The sequence below is a fragment of the Lontra canadensis genome, unplaced genomic scaffold, assembly GCF_010015895.1.
Source record: "Lontra canadensis isolate GAN:19392208 unplaced genomic scaffold, GSC_riverotter_1.0 scaffold1, whole genome shotgun sequence".
Lineage (NCBI taxonomy): Eukaryota > Metazoa > Chordata > Mammalia > Carnivora > Mustelidae > Lontra > Lontra canadensis.
The window spans coordinates 66546651-66561017 of record NW_022630995.1 but is presented as its reverse complement, the minus strand read 5'-3'; the positions used below and the strand labels follow the sequence as shown (position 1 = coordinate 66561017).

The 14367-nt window shown below is 45.2% G+C and overlaps 1 protein-coding gene across 5 annotated transcripts in view; it reads left to right on the top strand.

The window, feature by feature from the left end:
• The window catches only part of NSD2 (nuclear receptor binding SET domain protein 2), a 92870-nt gene that overhangs the window by 28108 nt on the left and 50395 nt on the right, over nt 1-14367 (top strand). For 4 of the 5 annotated variants that reach the window (XM_032856361.1, XM_032856345.1, XM_032856352.1 and 1 more), the window contains 2 exons: nt 5699-6323; nt 9376-9538. In XM_032856361.1, the coding sequence (XP_032712252.1) occupies nt 5787-6323; nt 9376-9538 (700 nt within the window). In that variant the 5' untranslated portion in view covers nt 5699-5786. Of the gene's footprint in view, nt 1-5698; nt 6324-9375; nt 9539-14367 lie in introns of those variants that run through there. The other variant, XM_032856369.1, reaches the window with a different exon arrangement.

Here is a 14367-nt window from a genome sequence, read left to right as displayed (position 1 = left end):
TGCTGAGGTGCTTGGGTGGCTCAGTCATTTAAGCATCTGACTTCGGCTCAGGTCATGATCTTGGGGTCCTAGGATAAAACCCCATGTTGGGCTCCCCACTCAACGCGGAGTTTGCTTCATCCTCTTCCTCGGCCTCTTCCCCTGCTCATGCCCTCTCTGTCTCTCTCAAATAAATAAAATCTTAAAAAAAAATGTATTTTGAGCACCTGGGTGGCTCAGTTGGTTAAACGACTGCCTTCGGCTCAGGTCATGATCCCAGGGTCCTGGGATCGAGTCCCACATCAGGCTCCCCCTGCTCTGTGGGGAGCCTGCTTCTCCCTCCTGCCTGCTACTCCCCCATCTTGTGCTCTCTCTCTCTGTCAAATAAATAAAATCTTTAAAAAATGTATTTTGCCTTCATTCTTTTCCTTTTTTAAAAGATTTTATTTATATGAGATAGAGTGAGAGAGAGAGCATGAGCAGGGGAGAGAGGCAGAGAGAGGGAGAGGGAGAAGTGGACTCCCTTCTGAGCAGGGAGCCAGATGCAGGACTCAGTCCTAGGACCCGGGGATCATGACCTGAACCAAAGGCAGATGCTTAACTGACTGAGCCACCCAGGTGCCCTTTTGCCTTCATTTTTTTTTTTTTTTAAGATTTATTTATTTATCTGATAGATCACAATTAGGCAGAGAGGCAGGCAGAGAGAGGGGAGGAAGCAGGCTCCCCGCTGAGCAGAGAGCTCTATGACCCGAGTCAAAGGCAGAGGCTTTAACCCACTGAGCCACCCAGGCGCCCCCTTTTGCCTTCATTCTTGACGGGTATTTTTTCTGGATTTCAAGTTCGACATGGACAGGTTTTTTTTCTTCCATTACTCAAAACATGTCATGTCACTGTCTTGTGGCCTCTGTTTTTTATGAGAAGTGAGTGATCATCCATATCATTGTTTTTATATGCAATAGGTCTTTTTTTCTTTTGACTGCTATTAAGGTTTTCTCTTTACCTTTCTTTTTCAGCATTTTGACTGAGGTGCACTTGGGTGTGGGTTCTTTTATGTTCATCATGCTGCATTTCTTAGATCTGTAAATTTATGTCTCACCAAATTTGGGAATATTTCTAGCTCCTTTTTCCTCAATATATTTTCTGTCTCATTTTTTCCCTTTTCTCCTTCTGGGTGGGAGTGGGAAACCAGACCTTTTGATATAGGTCTATAGATTGTTGAGGCTTTCTTTCTTTCTTTCATCATTTTTTGTTTTTTAGATAAGACAATTTTTTCTTTTTTTTTTTAGTTGTGAATTCATTTATTTTTTTAATTTTTTTCAGTGTTCCAAGATTCATTGTTTATGTACCACACCCAGTGCTCCATGCATACATGCCTTCCTTAATTTCCACCACCAAGCTCACCCAACCCCTGACCCCTCTCCCCTAGACAAGAGAATTTTTACCAATCTGTGTATGTATCTGTGTGTGTGTGTGTATACATATGTATATGTATACACACACACACATATATATATATTTTTTACTAATCCAATTTCAAGTTTCCTGACTCATATCTAATATGTTATGACCATCCAAAGACTTTCTGATTTCAGGTATAGTACTTTTAGGTTATAGAATTTCATTTGGCTCTTTTTTTATGGTTTTGATTTCTTTGTTACTATTTCCAATTTATTATTTTATTATGAGCATATTTTCCTTTATGTTCTTGAGCATGGTTAAAATACATCCTTTAAAATTTTAATCTGCTGAATTTTAATATTTGGGCCATCTCAGGGATGGGTTGTGTGGTTTCTGTGTTTCTTCATATATTTAGTAGTTTTTGGTGAATCCTGGATATTGTAATGATATGCTATAGACACTCTGGATTCTGTTAGGTTTCCCCTTTAGGGTGGGTTTTTTTTTTTAATTTTTCTTTTTTTTTTAAATTTTATTTATTTATTTGACAGAGATCACAAGTAGGCAGAAAGGCAGGCAGAGAGAGAGGAAGAAGAAGGCTCCCCACTGAGCAGAGAGTCCAACGCGGGGCTCGATTCCAGGACCCTGGGATCATGACCTGAGCCCAAGGCAGAGGCTTTAACCCACTGAGCCACCCAGGCGCCCCAAAGGTGTTTATTTTTTTAAATTCTGTTAAACTACACGTAATGTAAAACTTATCTTAAGTATTTTTTTTTAAAGATTTTATTTGACAGACAGATAACAAGTAGGCAGAGGGGCAGGCAGAGAGAGAGGGAGAAGCAGGCTCCCCACTAAGCAGAGAGCCAGATGTGGGGCTCCATCCCAGGACCCTGGGATCATGACCTGAGCTGAAGGCAGAGGCTTTAAACCACTGAACCACCCAGGTGCCCCGTCTTAAGTATTTTCAAGTGTATTGTTAAGTGGTATTAAGTACATTCACATTGTTATGCTGCTGTCCCCACCGTCTATCCCCAGAACTCTTTGTCTTGTGAGTCTGAAACTCTTACATCTATCAAACACTAACTTCCTATTCCTCCTCATTCCCACACCCTGGCCCCTGGTTCCCACCATCTACCTTCTGTCTCCATAGGTCGGCCTCCTCTAGGGACCTCATGTAAGTGGAATCATCAATGTTTGGCCTTGGTGTCTGGCTTCCTCCACTGAGCACAATGTCCTCTAGGTTCCTCCATGTGGTGGCCGGTTTCAGAGTCCCTTTCCTGTTTAAGGCCGAGGAACATTCCATTCTGTGGATGGACCCTGTTTTGCTTCTCCATTCATTGGTTGATAGACACTTGGGTGCTTTCCTGTCTTAGCCGCTCTGAATCATGCTACAGTGAACATGGGTGTGCAAACACTTCTTGGAGACTCTGCTTTCAGTTCTTTGGGGTACATACCCAGCTGTGGAATTGCTGGGTCATAGGGTAGTTCTATTTTTAATTTTGTGAGGGACTTCCATTCTATTTTCTGCGGCGGCTGCACCATTTTGCACTCCCACCAGCACTGCAAAGGGTTCTAATTTCTCCATATCCTCACCAACACTGGTTATTTCATGGTTTTTTTGAGAGTAGCCATCCTACTGGATGTGAGGTAGGATCTCATTGTGGTTTTGATCTTAAAGTGGTGTTTTTTTTTTTTTGTCCAGCAGCTGGAGTCTTGTTTCAGTTATTTTATAAACTGGGCTACTTGGACTCTATCACATATATGTGTCAGCCTGGAATTTGGACATGGTTTATATGCAGAATTTGGGGCTCCTCAATGGCTCTCTTCTGTTAGAAGTTGTACTTTTTTGTTTTGTTGTTGTTAAAGATTTTATTTATTTACTTGAGATAGAAAGGGAGAGAGAGCATGAGCAGGGATATAAAAGGAGAGGGAGAAGCAGGCTCCCCGCTGAGGGAGCCTGATATGGGGCTCTGTCTCAGGACCCGGGATCGTGACCTGAGCCAAAGGCAGACACTGAGCCTTTGAACCTGAACCACCCAGGCGCCCTTAGAAGTTTTACTTCTTTAAATTTTTTTTTTAAGATTTTATTTTTTTATTTGACAGACAGAGATTACAAGTAGGCAGAGAGGCAGGCAGAGAGAGAGGAGGAAGCAGGCTCCCTGCTGAGCAGAGAGCCCGATGTGGGGCTCGATCCCAGGACTCTGAGATCATGACCTGAGCCGAAGACAGAGGCTTTAACCCACTGAGCCACCCAGGCGCCCCAGAAGTTTTACTTCTTTTTTTTTTTTTTTTTAAAGATTTTATTTATTTATTTGACAGACAGAGATCACAAGTAGATGGAGAGGCAGGCAGAGAGAGAGAGAGAAGGAAGCAGGCTCCCTGCTGAGCAGAGAGCCTGATGCGGGACTCGATCCCAGGACCCTGAGATCATGACCTGAGCCGAAGGCAGCGGCTTAACCCACTGAGCCACCCAGGCGCCCCGAAGTTTTACTTCTTGTACAACTGTTCCCATTGCCTCGAACTTTCTTTAAGAACAAAACTGAAAGCCGGGATATTCTGGCACTGCTCCTTTCTTCCAGGAGTGGACTCCTGTTTGTTTTCTTCCTGCTTTTGGTCTTTGTGTCTTCAGGTAGTTGTTTTTTATATTTTTGCCCAGTTAATCTGACGTGAGCTGGAATAATTTACCTTAAAAAAATACCGTGTGAGTGAAAGCACGTGCTCTTCTACGTGTTCTGGTGCTAGAAGGTGTCTAGTGCGTGTGAAGCTAAACTGGAACTTGGGCTGTTGAGTTTGCTCTTTCTTCTTGTGTCTCCACTGAGGTCTGTGTGGAAACTGCAGGTGCTACAGTCTGGTCCCCATTGCTGCACTTGAGCTTTCTCTGCCTCCGCACTCTTGGCATTTTCAGCCAGGTAATTCGTTGTTGTGGGGGCTGGCCTCTGTGTAACAGGCTTCTTGACCCTTCCCAGTAGATGTCAGTAGCAGCTCCCCAGAGGTAACAATCAGAAAATGTTTCTAGACAGTGCTGAGTGTCCCTGGGGAGCAGAGTCTTCCACAGCTTAGAAGTGCTGCTGTACATGTGTGCATCTCTCTGCTCTGTACTCTCAGCTTCTCGCTGGTGTCTGATGCTGCTGGGAGGGGTCTCCTTGGTGGCCGTCCTAGTGCAGTCTTGGTGAATGTATTCCCAGCTGGAATGGGTGCCTGCCCGTTCCTTGTTCCTAGCTGACCTTTGGGTTTTGGTGCCTTCACTGGGAGTCCCCAAGTGGGGACTAAAGTTGTACAGTAAAGCCCCTGATTATCCCATGTAGCCCAAGGGGTCTTCTTAAAACTGCCCCCTTCTGCCCTTAGGCCTCAAGTGGCCAGCAGGGCTACAGCAGTGTTGACCTCGCTAGTTAATCTTCAGGAGATAGCTAAATAAAATTTGCCATTACTACAGTACTTCTTGTCATAGCATTTAATTTTGGGCCTGGGCCAGGAAGGGGTGGACAACAGAGGTTAGCCTGAGCATAAACCAGATCTGACTCGGGCTGTTTTCGTACTTTGTAAGCGCCCTCCCCGCCCCACCCCGGGTCCCCAACATCAATCTGGAACTAATGGTGTGCCAGCCTTTGGGAGATCTGGTTATCAACTGTGCTGATTAGTAACCTTGGGTGTGTCACTGAACCCTTCTGCCTGGGAGTCCTCAGCTGTGACCAGAGGAACTTTGTTTTGTGCTGTTCCCTCTTGTCCTTTTACAAAGGCCTGTCTTTGTTGTTGTTTTTAAAGATTTTATTTATTTGAGAGATAGAGTGTGTGCACAAGTAAGGGGAAAGGCAGAGGTGGAGAGAGAAACAGGCACCTTGCTGAGCAGGGAGCCAGACTCTGGGCTCCATCCCAGGAACCGGGACCATGTGCTGAGCCGAAAGCAGACGCTGAGCCATCTGAGCCCCGAAGGCGCCCCCGAAGGCCTGGCTTTGTGTGAGCTGCCTCAGGCACATGCACCAACGGTGATCTCCCCACTCAACAGTGATTGAGGCAACTGAAGCCAGTGTCCATGGCCACGGTGCTGGGTAGTGGTGGTGGCACAACTCGTGTCTCCATGCCTGTTTTTGTGTTCTTTTGTGTTCTCCTCCTTAAAAATGATCCCTGTTCCTTTCCTTGCAACTTTATCATTTTGTGATTCTGTCTCATTTTTGTGAAATTAGAACTGCGTCTGTGACCCAAATTATTATGGAAATATTGTAAATTTTCTCAAAACAAACGACTACCCAAAGTTGTAGCAGTGTCAGCATGCTTGTGAGGTTTAAACATAATGTTTCTTTTTATTTGTGTTTTTCTAATATTGTAGTGTTCTAAGAACGGAAGCATCTGGGCTGAATGGAAGTTAGCATCAAAGAAGTCCTCTTTCTATTCAGAAAGTGGTAAAGTGCATAAAGATGAAGCAGGCACCAGAAATCCTTGGCAATACAAATGGAAAGACTCAGAACTGTGAAGTGAATCGTGAATGTTCTGTGTTCCTCAGCAAAGCCCACCTCTCTACCAGTCTGCAGGAGGGGGTCATGCAAAAGTTTAATGGTCATGATGCACTTCCCTTTATTCCATCTGAGAAGCTGAAAGACCTAACTTCGCGTGTATTTAATGGAGAACCTGGTGCTCATGATGCCAGATTACGTTTTGAGTCCCAGGAAGGGAAAGGACTTGGGACACCACCTAACACCACCCCTATCAAAAATGGCTCTCCGGAAATTAAGCTGAAGATCACCAAAACATATATGAATGGGAAACCTCTCTTTGAATCTTCTATTTGTGGTGACAGTGCTGCTGCTGTGTCCCAGTCAGAAGAAAATGGACAAAAACCGGAAAATAAGGCAAGAAGGAGCAGGAAGAGAAGCATAAAATATGACTCCTTACTGGAGCAGGGTCTTGTTGAAGCAGCACTGGTGTCCAAGATCTCAAGTCCCTCAGATAAAAAGGTATCCGTGAGGCGCTGTGGCCAGGGTACAGCCAAGTGCAACAGCCTGTTGCCCTGAACGTGGGAACCACGGGAGGGTGCTTCTGCATGTGGGGTTGGCTGGAGGGGAGGAGAGGCCAGTGTGCATCTGCTCTCCAACTCCCCTGTCTGCACATGGCTGACCATGGCGCCTGGGCCGTGCTTGGGCCCCCACTTTAGGACACCCTGACATTGCCTCCCGTAAGCCTCACAGCAGCCTGTGAGTCCATTGTGTGGCCTGGGGAGGTTAACTAAGTGTTCAAGATTAAAATGACTAAAGAGAGGTAAAACCAGTTTCTAAAACCCGGGTCTGTCCAATTCCACAGCCCTTGACCTTTAGGCTGTGCTGTTTCCATGGATCTTATCTCCAGAGACATTCTTTAGCCTAATTGCGGAGGTGTGTTGGGACCTAGCTTGAGGCTTCTTCAGTTTATACCCTCTGAGGAGTGGGAAGCAAAGCTGTGTTGTGCAGGAGTGCTCCTGTCCTTCCACGTGGTTCACTGTCCACTTGTCTCCTCTACCAGGGCGTTTGGCACATGGTCTACCTCCTTGGCGGCTGGGGCTGTGTCCTACACTTTCACATTCTAGGTTCCCAATGCAGAGCCCAGCACTTGAACGCATCTGAGGAAGTGTTCACTTATCCAACACTGGGTGGAAACCACTTGACTTAAAATGAAGGAAGGTAGTGGTTTTTGTCTCTGTATCTTAAAGTGGCACTCAGGATGGCCTGCTACTTAAATTAGTGTTGGCCAGAGAATACATTCTGGCCTTGGCAGAAGGAGGTAGGGAGGGTGCCAGGGGATGATAGTCTGTATACAGTCTGTATGAACAGAATCTGGAAGTTGCCTGGTGCCCACTAGTCTTTAGTTGAAGCTCCAGGCTCCCTTGCAGGCGTGGACAAAGGGAACCTGAGACTAGTTCGGGTTGGAATATTTAATCATCATCAAGGTTGGGATATTTAGTTTAAATTTACAGTTGAGGAATTTTATTTACAGTTTTCACATATAAGAGGGGAAATGGCTACAGTTTCCTTAAAATTGTTAAAATAATGAAGATTTTTAAGGGTTTAAAAAAAGTGCTTTAAGGGGCACCTGGATGGCTCAGTGGGTTGGGCCTCTGCCTTCGGCTCAGGTCGTGATCTCGGGGTCCTGGGATCGAGCCCCGCATTGGGCTTTCTGCTCAGTGGGGAGCCCGCTTCCCCCCTTCTCTCTCTGCCTGCCTCTGCCTAATTGTGGTCTCTGTCTGTCAAATAAATAAATAAAATCTTTAAAAAAAAAAAGTGCTTTAAGTGCTCAGGAGCTGTTTAGCGGTTGCTAATGTAATTACAACAGTGAATTATTTATTTATTTTTTTAAAAATATTTATTTGACAGAATGAGAGAGAGAGAGGGAGAGAGAGCACATACAAGCAGGGGGAGTGGCAGGGAGAGGGAGGGGGAGAAGTAAGCTCCCTGCTGAGAAGGGAGCCTGATGTGGGACTCCATCTCAGGACCCTGGGATCATGACCTGAGCTGAAGGCAAGACGCTTCACTGACTGGTCCCAGGCGCCCCTACCACAGTGAATTTTTTGAAAGATCAATTTAGTGAGCTGGGCTGATGGAGTGGGTTTTTGAAGTGCCCATGTTTGTGGGGGACCTCACTCTTTCATAGGGGAGGAGGCCAGTGCAAGTGATTCCTAGCTCTGCTGCCTGGTTTTGTGAAAACCTGAATTTTGACTCTCCATCTTCAGAGTGGGGGTGATACCACTTATCTTCATGGGGCTGCCATGTGGCTTAGGTGGCACAGAACGTAAAGCCTGGATGCTGTGGAGGAATCAGCATAACGTGGCCACTTTGTGCCAGCCCTTCCCAGCAGGCACGCTGAACTTTTTAACAATTACTGAGATTTCAGAGCTGCTGTTCTTGGTTTACAGATGAGGAAACTGAAGCCCAGACAAGTTCAGCAACTTGCCTATATATAGAGAGCTCTTAGGGGAAAGCTCAGGAGTTCACACTCACAAGGAGGCCAGGAGTCAAGCCAACTTTGCTTGTCCCACTGGAGGGCAGAACTGAGAGGGGTGTGTGGTGGCAGTGGCCCTGGTCAGGTCTCCAGCCTCCTAAGTGACATGTGTTCTGAGGTGGAGAAACTGAGGCTTAGAGTCCCAGGACTCAAATCACAAATGGAGCCGAGACTTGCTGCCAAGCCCTCCTGATGTCCTTGCCGCTCTGGATCCTCCCATGTTGGTTGATGCACGTGCTCCAGAGAACTGACAGATGTGTGGCTGGGGAGCAGGGGTTGGGGGGGGGTGTCAGAATATGGATTCAATCCATGAAAATTCTTCTTTGACCAGGTGAATAAAGCACCGTTAAAGACCATCAACTAGGCCAAAGAAGTAGATTTACGTAGGGCTCTCCATCATAATGTTGAGTCCCTACTGTGTGTGCCAGGCACTATGCTGATTCTCTAGTTAGGGCAAGGGACAGTTACTGAAGTAATAGCAGGGGAAGCATGCTCCTTTTTTTTTTTTCTTTAATTTTATTTATTTATTTGAGAGAAAGCATGAGCAGGAAGGAGGGGGAGAAGCAGACCCTCACCGCACAGGGAGCCCCATGTGGGGCTCGATTCCAGGACCTTGGGATCATGACCTGAGCCGAATGCAGATCAGATTAACCAACTGAGCCACCCAGCCCCCCCTCCTTTTTAAGATGTTATTTATTTATTTGAGGAAAGATACTGAGAGCATGAGTAGAGGAAGGGGCAAAGGGAGAGGGAGAAGAAGGCTCCCTGCTGAGCAGGGAGCCCAATGTGGGGCTCCGTTCCAAGACACTGAGATCATGACCTGAGCGGAAGGCAGATGCTTAATCAATTGAGCCACCCAGGTGCCCCGCAAGCATGCTCCTTTATCCGGGGTCTGTGTGTGTGTGTGTGTGTGTGTGTGTGTGTATGTGTGTGTGTATTTGTATTTTAAACCTCTAGCCTGATTAATCTTTGGATAAAAGGCTGGATTTAGGGGTACTCATTGGATGTGTTAGTATGTCTTTTGTTGTTCATTTTCAGATTGCACCTAAGAAAGAGTCCTGTCCAAATACTGGCAGAGACAAAGACCACCTGTTGAAATATAATGTCGGTGATTTGGTGTGGTCTAAAGTGTCCGGTTACCCCTGGTGGCCATGCATGGTTTCTGCTGATCCACTCCTTCACAGCTATACCAAACTTAAAGGTATTGTGTTTTTGTACTATTTTTTCATCTTTCTCATTCTGTACTTAATCTTTCTAATGTCCAAAATTTTTTTCTTACTCTTCCATAGCCCTACTATGGTTCTTTGTTTTTCCTATTAAAAAAAAATTGTGTTAAAATACACATAACATAAACTCTACCATCTTGACCATTTTTAAGTGCACAGCTCAGTGGTACTAAACATGTTCACATTGTTGAATGGCTGTCACCACCGTCCATCCCAGGACTCACTCACCTTGTGAATCTGAACCTCAGTGTCCATTCAGTAATAATTCCCTATTCCTGCTCCTCCCAGCACTGTTCAATTGTCTGTCTACTTTTTGTAGTTTGGTTTGCAGTTCCCTAAGGGTTAGTGATGCTGAACATCTTTACTTGTGCTTATTGGCCATTTGTGTGTCTCTGAAGAAATGTCTATTCTAGGCCTTTGTTCATATGTGAATCAGATTTTGTTTTTTTTGTTGTTAAATTTACAGTGGTTCATTTTGCAACTTTAAAGTTAATAATTGGTTCAGATGTAACACATTGCCATTTGTTTTTATATCCAACTCGATATGTACTTTATCTGATTGGATTATTATTAATAGAGGAGTGGTCTTGGCCTTATATTGCTTTTTAGGTTTTATGATAATTTATTACTGTTTAGGTAAACAGTGATTGCTTATTTCAGCGTGATTTTCAGAAATTGTATTTTATATTAAGTTTGAGTTATAAAAAAATGTCCCAGTTTATTTTTTAGGTCTGTGGGAAGAAGGAAAAAACTAGAAATGATCTTCTTTGGCATCATGAAAATTGGGAATATAAATTGGTCCATGGAACAACTGAAGAACACATTAAGAATATAATATGTTATTGATACAGATTAGAGCAGATGCAAACCTAAATATTAATTGGAGAGCTCACAAAACAAAAAAGCTCGTGTGTTTTTAGAGGAAAAAATGAGTTCAGGTTTAAGATTCTTCTAGAAATTTCTTACAGAATAAAGTTTGAATTTAGTTTGAGGAAGGTGATAAATGGTGAGCACAGTGTTGGAGCTGAGCCAGGGTAGTGCCCAACTGACCTGTGCACCCTACAGAACTGTGGTGACTAGACCTGCAGACTGGGCCTGACGGGCTTCCCGGCCTCTTAGTACTGCTGATCACTCAGCCTTCTATGGCATCTTAGTGGTACGGGAGTGCATGTCCCCTCCTGTTCTTGGCTGGAGGTCTGAGCTCTCATAGGAGCAGCATTGCTGCTCTCATTACAGGTTGGGATGCTCTTGGCTTGCTGTGTTGAAGCATATGGCTGCTGGGGATGGGGTGTGGGGGTGCCCACCTGGCAAAGAGATTTGAGAGGAGGTGGGTTCAGAACGAAGAGGACCATGTTCGAGTCCCGAATGCCTCTGAGTCCCGCCCAGCCTTCTGCCTCGGGGTGGTTGGACTCTGCCTTGAGGCTCAGGAAAGCACAGGACTTGTGGCTAGAAGAGCCTTTGGGTTGGCTTCAGCTCTGACTCCATGGAGGACCTTTGGAATCCTCAGCTTGCCAGAATTGGGGAGTCCCTCCCACGAGGCTTCAGGGATCCCAGGATGCACCCCAGAAGCATCTAGACTTGGTAGAGTATGAAAAAAGTTACCAGTTGAGACCGGCTGGGCAGGCACACAGGTGTGCACCAGAGTGTTGCTGGTTCCTTCCCAGCTCTGTAAAACCACACAGCAAAGCAAAGTGGAAGTCACGGGGGTGGGGGGGTGAGGAACTGAGGGAGTGGGGGTGGCGTGGGGGTAGGGAAGGGTTTATAACCACACGCCACTGGTCTGACTAGCACATTGCAAGCAATTTTGAATGTGTAGGGATTTCGACTTTGTTTATATGACGCTCCTGGTATCTCAGACCTATGTGATTGAAGGGGTCTTTTGAATGTCTCTTGGTTCCAGCTCCTGGGATTAATTAATTTTAATTTCATTACATCTTTCTCTTGATTTAGAGGAAAATAATTCCTGTAGTCTACAGCAGCCTGTCCGAATGACATGCACACACAGCACCATTTTTATTCTCTCTCACTTCCTCCTCTTTTATTCTCCAGCCCTTACTCTTGCTTACAATGTTGGAGCAGATCTTTGTGCTCCTAGTGGAGGCATGGGCTCTGGAGTCAGCCTGCCAGGGTCTAGCACAGCTGGTTGGTCTAGTCATGAACTTAACTTCCTTAAGCCCCAATTTCCCTATATCTGAAAAAGGAGGGTAATGATAATAACACTTATTTGGAAAAGGTCTTTCCGTGGTAAGTAGTGACCATTCAGATGTTAGCACACGTTACTGCCCTTTTCCTTTTTTACTTTTAAAACCTGAATTTTTATTTTATCTGTCCCTTTTCCCCTGGTCACCTCTAGGGTTCTTTCCTGAAAGCATTCCAGTTTTCCAGCATTCCTCTGCAGGATCCTAGTGTTGGATCATTTAATTTAGCTAATTTTGTACCCATTTTTAGTGCCTTTATATCATCAGACATGCCCTGACTTTCCCAGTAGTCCCAAGGGTTCATACTTGAGTTCCATCTTATCGCTTGTTTGTTTGCTTTGTGAAAGAGTTTATTGTTTGCTTGTTTGTTGTTTATTTAAAAACCTTCCAAGCCCATGCTTCAAAGCCTCACTCCTAGATGTGTGTCAGCAGGGATCTTCTAAGAACAAACACCCAGACACATGAGGGAAACACTTTCTCATTGTCAGGGCTCTTGCTTAGACTTCCCCAGCAATCTTCAGTATTTTCCCTGTGCCTTTTTTTTCATCTCTCTGGGTTGAAAAGGGTGTTTGCATTGCATTTAGCTGTCTGCTATCTTGTCTTTTTAGGGTCCTGCAGTCTAGACCAGCACTCCTTGCCCCCAGCACTCATTGCTCTCATCTCTTGTGATCAGACTTTGGTCCATAAGACCAGCCGGGAGTACCATGTAGGTGTTCACTGAATACCTCCCTTCTTGCAGTATGTTTCTCTAGGAGTTGTTTGGGGATGCAGAGGAGGGAGTACCTGGTAATCACAAGCAAATCAACTTCAGAGGACTGGTAGTGTGCATTTGAAAAGTAGTTCAGAAGGAAGGGAACCACGATGAGCATACTCCAGCTAATAGGAGATTCACACGACCTTCTAAAAGAAAAGGGGTCAGAGGACACTGAGAATGCGGGGGAGGAGGGGTGACAGAAGGACACATGTCTCAGTTGAATTTCATCAGGAGCTCTTGGTGTCGGCTTTCCCACTTCCCAGTAGGTGGTGGCCGACAAAACTCCGATAGAAAATACAGACCTTTTTTGTTATTAGTGAGTAATCTGTGGCTATGCTTGGAGATTAATTTCTTAGTTTCCCCTGCCAGTCTTTCCTCATGATTTTAGCACTCCTTTATAATCCATTGGCTTATAAAATGGTAACTGTCCATTTTTATCATGTTTTCGTATTTAACTGGCATTTTTCTGTGAAAATGAGCTTCCTTTTAAAAATTTTAGTTATATAGTGGGGCGCCTGGGTGGCTCAGTCGTTAGGCGTCTGCCTTCAGCTTAGGTCATGATCTCAGGGTCCTGGAATCGAGCCCCGCATCCGGCCCTCTGCTCAGGAGGGAACCTGCTTCCCCCTCTCTCTGCCTGCCTCTCTGCCCACGTGTGATCTCTGTCTGTCAAATAAATAAATCTTAAAAAAAACAACAACAAAACAAAAATTTAGTTATATAGCATAGTTCTTACTTTTTTTTTTTTTTTAAGGATTTTATATATTTGTTTGATTGAGAGAGGGAACACAAGCAGGGGGAGTGGGAGAGGGAGAAGCAGACTTCCCTCTGAGCAAGGAAGCAGGGCTTCATCCCAGGACCCTGGGATCATGACAGGAGCTGGAGGCAGGTGCCTAATGACTGAGCCATCCAGGCACCCCAGTCCTTAATCTTTAAAAAAATTTTTTTAAAATTTGATTTAATTAACATATAGTGTATTATTAGTTTCAGAGGTAGAATTTTTAGTGATTCATCAGTTGCATATAACACCCAGTGCTCATTACATCAAGTGCTTTTCTTAATGCCCATCACGCAGTTACCCCATTTCCCTGTCCTTTCTTTCTTTCTTTCTTTTTTTCTCTCTTTCATTTATTTATGAGAAAAGAGAACATGAGTGGGGTGAGGGGCAGAGGGAGAAGCAGACTCCCCGCTGAGCAGGGAGCCCGATGCAGGACTCCATCCCAGGACCTTGGGATCATGGTCCTGAGCTGAAGGAAGATGCTTAACCGACTGAACCACCCAAGCTTCCCAGTCCTTACTCTTTCTAATGCTCAAATTGTCCCAAATTTAACGAGCAGGAGTCCCACTAAGACCTTTTCAGCAGTGTCCTTTTGACATGTCTCAGTCAGCCTTTGACTACTTCTTACATGTGGCCCAGTAAGATGCTCATTTTATACTTTGTTTCCCCTTGTCAGGGAATCAGCTAGTTTCTTGGAGAAAACTTGGGTCTTTTTAGAAGACAGTGATGTGTAGAAGCCCAGATCTGGGCACCAGTTGTGTTCAGCGCTGTGGGAGACCGAGATCTCACAGGGATGTGTGAGGTGGCACTCCAGGCAGCACTGAGACCTGGCTCCAAGTGGAGCTCTGGGTCCGTTTATGATTCCTGAACACTTGGCAGGCAGCAACTCCATGGTGGGAGTGACATGGTGAGTAATAGGTGTACTTTGAGGGTTTAGACGTCCTCGTTGGGGAAGGACTAAGGACCTGAAGAAGGGGTGGCTTCTGGCATAGAGCTGGCTGAGCATGCGGGTCTTGTGAAGCAGGTATTTTTTTTTTTTCCTATGAGATGCAGCTCCCTCACCCTACCCCGTATTCC